At 38.5% G+C, this 7,811-nt stretch overlaps 1 protein-coding gene across 1 annotated transcript; it reads right to left on the bottom strand.

Moving 5' to 3' along the window:
- Positions 1-1,617: 1,617 nt before the first annotated feature.
- LOC113741454 (actin-interacting protein 1-2) lies at positions 1,618-7,435 on the bottom strand. Its single transcript, XM_027268987.2, has 6 exons — positions 6,952-7,435; positions 6,392-6,553; positions 5,584-5,770; positions 4,420-4,839; positions 3,135-3,542; positions 1,618-2,603 (listed from the first exon to the last, which is right to left on the bottom strand). The coding sequence occupies exons 1-6, from the start codon at positions 7,344-7,346 to the stop codon at positions 2,346-2,348; spliced, it is 1,830 nt and encodes a 609-aa protein (XP_027124788.2). The 5' UTR covers positions 7,347-7,435; the 3' UTR covers positions 1,618-2,345.
- Between the last annotated feature and the right edge of the window lie 376 nt (positions 7,436-7,811).

The following is a 7,811-nucleotide window of genomic DNA, read 5'->3' as shown; positions in this document are numbered from 1 at the left end:
TATTTTTGCTTATCATAATTTTTTATATTATTCACAATTTTTAAAATATTAAATATTTCAAAATTTGCATCTTATTGAGATCGCGACTGATATACCGATATCGATGTGGAACGGTCCGGACCATAACCACGACTTTGAATCATGCTTGTAATGGTTTAAAGGACACCAAATAAGAACGGTATCATTTTTTTTTTTTTTTTGTGTGTGCTTATCTATCTATCTGGTGGTTTAAGGGCACAAAATAGAAGAAATATATTAATAGAAATCATTTATATACAAGTGATGTTAAAAATTCGTTAGCATGTTGTAGTTCAGTTCCACTTCATTCTAGAGAGATGAGATGATTCACTCAGTTACATTTGCTCTTAGAAAATGAAACACACAAGTAGAAAAACCTGTTTGGCGGTGTGGCATTTGTGAGCTTGAGTTTGCTTGGGAAGTGGTAACAATGGAATTATTTGTCAATTGGCATTACTATAGTTTGGTGATCGAATTCTTATCCCATGTTAAAAGAAGTTCGAGAATTAAAACCTAGTAAAGCCTCTTTCTGCCCTTGTAAAGGTCAAATTAACCCCCCAAAAAAGAAGAAGAAGAAGAAGAAGAAGAAGAAATAAAGAAAGTCAAGCACGAGGAAGACTTTAAGCTTGCAGTATTTAATGATTGACTCGTCCCATAGGAAGAATGAGTACAAATTGGTCCTGGCCTTGGACAGGGGACAGAAGTGGTGGTCTCGTGATCATGGTCCTTCTATCATCTCTAGGCGTAGATGCAATAATGCAACTTGGATTGGTCCATTCATGAACAGGATTTTTGTCCATGTTAGAAGCCTCCTGGCAGATATGCTGCAACCGGATTTGGGGCAGGGACGGTCGCGCGGTTAAGGGCCAAGATTTGCCCTCAAAATTTTGTGCGGCTGAGATTACACTATGTAACTCGATTTTTGCGTCAAGTGTGGAGCCCATCACTATCTGTTGTGAAAATACATCCTGTGAAAAAAAAAATTACACGATGTACAAAGAAAGTTACGCGCAGTTGATAATGACCAAAATTGCCCGGAACGGTTGCAGAGCACCTGCAACCGTCCGTGCCCCGAGTCCGCTGCAACCCATTTTGTTAAGATGTGAGAGCCTCAAAAGGGGAGGAGTGGGGGCTCGGGGTCTGCATTTGCTGCAAGTTCTGATCCCAATTCATGATTTCAAGAAATCACCAAATAAAATAAACCCAGAAACAGTCTTCAGAAAAATAGGCAAGGAATTTCTGAATTAGTAGTTTGCGTGCTGTGTTGGGTTGCATGAAGAACAGAACTTCTTGTTCTATGCAATGAAAATTTCACTTTATCTGGAAAGTGAGCATTATAGATAAGTTTTAGAGCTGGCCAGAGATAGATAAGACATTGTACCATCACCAACATTGAATGGTGGGATGGTACTCTAAATTTAGAGAGGTTCTTCTGCAAATTAGTATCCTTTGTCAGACGGATGAAGATAGAAACCAACCACCAGATACGTACTTGAATTTTCACCACATACACCCCCTTTTTTCCTTATTTGCACTCCCACTGTAATTTTTATTATATAGTTTTCAGTTATTAGACTATATGATATAACAAATGGTGAGTTTGCAAATAACAACCCATAAAATTTGGCTGCGATTATCGGCAAGTTTCAATCAAAATTTCAAGAAACCAAAGAGAAACCATAACTACACAAGACCGCCTCAGATACGAGGAGTACCACAAATCCACTTGAGCATTAAGCAACGACTCTATGATCATACTTGATTACTCTACCAACAATTTTCCAGAAACTAGTTACAAATTGACCGAAAGAAGCAAAATCAAGCCAGAAAACTTGAACTCAAAATCCTAGAGATTTTGAGAGGCAGCTCCCAAGGAAATGCAAAAGCAAATGAAGAAATACAAATCCTTGCATCACCAGAGGTTCTACATTGTTCAACCTGAAGTCCATTTCATCGAAGGTATCATGCAACTGGTTTTAGCGCTGCACCTCTAACATCTCTGCAAGCCATTAACTCAGCAATTTTTCTGTCTCTGTCCAAAATCTTCACCTGCGAGATTGATTTCAAATGGTACCGAAATCTTCCCCATCTTCATGCAGCAAACGTGGCACACCTCAAGCAAACAATTGTATCACTATAAAGGCTGTTAATAGAGCATGAAACAACTGAAGTAGCATGCTATATCAAACCTTCGGCCCAGTTGGATTTCCAATTTCAAATTGACCACAGAGCCAAGCATCTAGAGAAAACCCAGAAGGAAAATAGAAAGCGGCACACTGAACACTGTCTGCTACTTTGGCATCTGTATAACTTCTAAACTATGTCGATTACTGTGGAGTTATCCTCCACATGCGAACACATGCATCCTCTCCAGAACTAACCACACTCCGTTCATCTGTGAATGCTAGTCCATACACACCACCCAAATGAGCTCCCTTTATGGTTATTCTGCTCGATGCTGGCTTGTTTATATCATATACAATAACACAGGTATCAAGTGATCCAGTAGCAACCATGCTGCTATCAGGGGACCATGCCAAGCAGTTTATACGGGCAGTGTGATACAACATATTCTTAAGCTTTACCTGTAAAAATTAGAAAGCCCAATAGCATTCACATTAGATATTCGATACAATAAGAAATTTTGTAAATTTAAGATGATTCTGTGAATGAAAAATTTGGATATCTCAAATGACACAAAGACATACGAAACAAATTATTTGGTTAGTCAGGAGCTAACAGCTTATGTTTCAACCAGAGTATCAAGCATGAACAATAGCAACTTATTAGAAAAAATCTCTCTCTACGCTAAATATGTCTTCACTCTCTAAACTTTCACACTCAACATTAGTTGCTATCCAATGCCTAAATTAGCAGACCATGAAACTCAAGGTATCAAAATGAACCTAAATGAAGATGTAATTAAATCATTTTCAGATACTAGCCTCAGTGAATTATCATTAGAAAAGCTCAAGCATTCAAGATGTTTTCTTTGACCTGAAGTTATTAACAAAAACATCAGAGCTCTAACTTCAACTCAAAGTTGCTAAGATCCTGCAATAATTAGATCATGCTTAGCAAACTATGTACTGATGAAAAAGATCCCAATTTAGTACCTCACGGGAAGCCCGATCCCACACAACAGCTTCTCGATTAACATCAGCTGAAGCAAACATGGAAACATCTGGAGAGTAACGAATGACAGTAACAGCCCCCCGATGCTTTTCAAGAACAGCCTCTTCTGCAAGACTATCCCCATTTACAGAATACAAGTGCAGCTTACCATCTTGACCACCCACAATGGCTTCAGTACCATCAGGTGATATTGCACAGGCTGTTACAGGAAACCCAAGATTAACAGTTGACACCACCTGCGTACCATGAAGGAGGACTATTCCTGTATCAATTGAGACCAAGGCCACTTCAGGAGAAAGATGGGCAATGCTCAAGTCCTTCGGTTGACTGCCAACATCAATACAATCTCCATCTCCGCACTGATCTTCGAGTAAAGGAACTCTCCAAATCTACACCAGAAAGTAGAAAGTAAGCATTAAGAACCTATATGCCCTCTAACATCACCAATTCGTTTAATTTAATCAGAAAGATGCCTGACTTTCTTCCCAGTAGTCACAGCATATATTACAACAATCAAGGTTCCAGTTTTTTGAACTATATTTTTTGAACAATCAAGAAAGTCTGTAATCAAAGTTTACCAGAATATTAACTTCAGAAGGCAGAAATGGAAGGGTTTAGAATATATGTTGTTGAACAATACTAATGTAGAAAAAGGAAATAGGGTCAAGATTTGATCTCTTAAGTGAGATGCTAGTCTATTTTGTCCTCATATTCAGCTCAGCTCTCTAAACAATTGACTAGAAAGATGAAAACTCAAAGTGTGCATGAAATACGTCGAAAAATCAATCTAAAGAAGTAACAATAGCACGGGGATAGAAATTTGAATTTATGACACATGTAAGCAGATATGTCGCCAACAAGTATGATACTTGATTTTCGAAATTGTGGAGGAATATTAAAAGATTTGTTTTTTGCACCATTATTAGTAGTAACTCATCAAAAGAATGACAGGATGCTGCCAGAATAAATGAACCTGTTAAATCAACAAAAAAGCCATACAATATGCCTGATGATCAAACAAGTAATTTCTTGACGTGACAGGAAACAATTTCTTTGGAAAAAAAAAAAGTGTCCGCTTAAAACATTTGGAAAGCCTTTTTAGAGTGCAGGCAAACCTTAAATTTGGGCCTATTACTACTTGTACAAACACACTTCCCCTGCTCCATGCCCAAAAAAAGCAAAAACAGTAACGCAGAAAAACATCCAAACACAAAATAGGGCCATATTAAGACAGAAGGAATAGCGAGAGAGAGAGAGAGAGATTGCCTTGTTGTCAAATGATGATGTAACAATTTGTTCTTCAACTGCTGCAAAACATTTTATCTGAGCATTCACTTTCCTCTCTAATTTACCACAATATCCAATGCCTTGAACCCATTTAACTATTAAACCATCATAGCTGCTAGACAATATGATTTTGTTGTTCTTAACCACAGCTAATGAATTGACATTCTTCATGTGTCCAGAAAATGAGACTGGAGTTTTATCAAGATCACTAGCTGAGAACAGAGAAATGGTCCCCCCAAGAGAAACAGTGACAATATGATCATTCTGCCATAGACATCCAACTAGCATGTCCTCAACTCCACCAGATCCAGGAGAAGTCAACGTCGTCTTCACCTTGCCATTACCACCATCAGAAATCTCCCATACTTTGGCAGTCTTGTCAGCAGACACAGTTAGTAGCTGAAATGCAAGCAAGATCAGTTAGTACATCGAAAGAATGAAAGAAAAATTAAATTTAGAATAGAAAAACTGCAAAATTTTACTAATGCAAGAACCTTAGACTCTCTTAAAAGTCTGTATTTCCTGACAACCATTTTATAAACCAAAATATTTTGAAAAGAAAAGGCATGAAGGAGTAGCTCAAGTCAATTGTGGATTTGTTTCATCAAAAAAGCATATTTGTCCAACATCCTTGATAAGAACATAAAACACTAATGAGAGCATTTCAATGATGTACGAATTATTGACCCTTGACTCTAAACTACCCTCTTCCAAATAAATTGCCTGTCAATCCACATGACAAAGTACCTGATAGATCAAGTTCATGCCATAGTCTTCCATGATGGAAGCTGATGCAAGCATCAAAGACCAATTAACTGGGCAGCAGAACCATCAATTTCCACATTTTGTACCCTTCTCCAGGATTAAATCTGGGAAGTCCTGGAGAAAGGGACCTTTTTTTGGTTTTTTTTTTTTTTAAGGGGGGAGAGTGGTGGAGCGCAAAGAAATAGCAAGTATTTCGCTCCAAGATTTAGTTTTGGAAACTAATATTGAAAAACCTAAAATATTTTAGGATGTTAGTGGGCTTCATTTTAAGTTGAAACTAATAATCCCCGTATCTTTTTGTCTTCCCAATGTTCACTGGGGGACTGCTGTAGTTTCAACAGGCAAGATAAAGCAATTGAAAATGGAGAAAAGGTTTACCTGCTTACTATCAGGACTCCAGCTTACAGCATATATACTACCTTTATGACCATCCTCAGATGACAGCTCTCCTAAAATGTCCCCAGTTTTGGCATCGTAGAGTATGCCCTTCTTGTCAGAGCTGACACTAATTAATTTGGTGCCATCTGGAGAAAACCTTATACAGTTGACAAAATTTGAATGATCCCTGCAGGTTAGGAAGATGACCAATACATGAAAAGCATACTCATTTTTGTGGTACCACCAAGAGCTATTTGATGAAATGCTCAAGCACGTTATATGCTAAAATGCATTAGCAAAAGGTCTTCAACAGTCAGAAACATAATACACACCTACAGGCTTCTGTGTTGGAGATTTTTGTCAGAGTGGTATGTGAGAATCCTAAATGTTGAACTTCACAAATTTTTTAATGGATACAAGTTCATTAATTTCAGCACAAAAGCTCTTTATCAAATGGCTTTGTTTCAAAAAAGTTAAGATGATTTGATTTCCCCCTTGCCTTTATTTGTGGTCAACTCTAGCATGGAACCCTAGTTAGCATCAAACTTCTGTTTCACTATGGCCTCCTGCACAGGAGGGACCTGCTTCTACACCCTCCTATGTGCCTACCTCAGTGTTGAGCTATTACACGTATAACCTCAATGTCTGTACCAAAATGATTGCAAATTCCTCTTGTCCCAGATTGGCGTATATCACCTGATCAGATGCATCATGCAGCAGTAACAATGCCCCCAATCACTTCTAAAGTTATCTAGAAGGCTAGAGCCGTTCACTGATTCTAACACTTAATAACAGTAATGATAAGAACCTGTGCGATAGCTTGAATTTAAATGGTGGTCCTTCATAAAAGTTCACCAAGAAGTCCTCTCCACAGGTTGCAATGCGGAATGGTCTTGTTGGCTTAAAATCACAACTCAAAACCCTCCTTGAATGACCATCAAATTCTCCAACATTAGTTCCAGAATCCCACCTGCACAAGTCAGTTCAGCGTTTATTACTACAACTTAACACATACATATTCGAGACCACCTTCACAAACACCATAAAAATAAGATACAAGCAAAGGCACTGACTTGAACGCATGAGCGAAACCAGCAACTATGTTTGGGATTAAATTTCAGGGTCCTGCTAAATATATCAAAACACATGATCCCTTAACCGATTTCCTACAAAGTTTTGCAAGAGTAGCTTTCTTATTTATCAAATTTAGCAATGCAAGAAAACTGGTACAAGTATATGCCACAGTACATTAAGAAAGAGTGCAAAAGATTAAACATTTCGCATAAATGACAAAAGAGCTTGGCAAATTTCCATCAACAAAGCTCAAACGACCAAAAAAAATTAGAACTTTTTCGAAAACCCACTTACATAAAAGCTCGAACAAAAGATTTTCCTTTGCCTTCGCCAGAGGCAACGATCCTTAACCCATCAGGTGACCATTGAAGATCATCAATCCGACCCGAAAGAACCCGGAACTCATTTCTAAGAACGAAGTCGTTATGGGTCCCCCAGATCCGAACCACACCCGAAACATCAGCAGAGGCGATCCATTCGCCATTGGGGGAGTACCGGGCGACGGTGGCAGGATAAGCGTGCTCGACATAAACGGCGACTTCAAGCGGGCGGTCAAGGTACCGGATAACAACGGATCGCCCGTTTGTGTAGAGGATGGAATTGGATTTCGGGTCACCCGAAATTAGGATGCCCCGACCCCTTTCTGTTGAGGGTACGCATGCATACGTTTCGGTGAGCTGAGCTGCCATCTTTTTCCTGGCTTTTGTTTGGGATGGTGAAAAGTGAAAAGTCTGTGCGAGGAAGATTTGAGCTGGGAAAAGGGGAATGTTGATGAATTAAAGGGGAAAATCTTTTTTTTTTTTTTTTTAACTCTCTCTTTGGCTTTGAGGAATTGCCACGTGGACCAATACATGTGCTTAGTGTAGGGGTTGATATTGCAATTATTACGTTTGATTAACTTGCAATTATTGCAAAACATTTATTCTTTATAATTTTCTCTCTTTTTTTTTTTTGGTCTTTTTGGATTGAAATGGTGGTGCTTTCCTATTGTTCTTCTCCGTTAGAAACCTCTCTATTTATTTATGTCTAAATTATTATAATTTTATGAAATGGTGGCTGCTGATGTTGATGGACTTGGAGTCATTCTGAACCTTCACCTGATCCCGCCTTGAAGTTTAGGCCTTGACTAAACTTGAAGAAGAGGAAGACGTAGG

Source organism: Coffea arabica, chromosome 4c (genome assembly GCF_036785885.1).
Source record: "Coffea arabica cultivar ET-39 chromosome 4c, Coffea Arabica ET-39 HiFi, whole genome shotgun sequence".
Lineage (NCBI taxonomy): Eukaryota > Viridiplantae > Streptophyta > Magnoliopsida > Gentianales > Rubiaceae > Coffea > Coffea arabica.
This window is presented reverse-complemented; position numbering and strand designations above follow the sequence as displayed.

Coding starts and splice junctions, on each gene's coding strand:
- LOC113741454 (XM_027268987.2), bottom strand. CDS start 7,346: ATGGCAGCTCAGCTCACCGAAACGTATGCATGCGTACCCTCAACAGAA. Junction 5,771..6,391: donor AAATTCAAGCTATCGCACAG/GTTCTTATCATT, acceptor CCTAACCTGCAG/GGATCATTCAAATTTTGTCA. Junction 2,604..3,134: donor GGGATCGGGCTTCCCGTGAG/GTACTAAATTGG, acceptor TAATTTTTACAG/GTAAAGCTTAAGAATATGTT.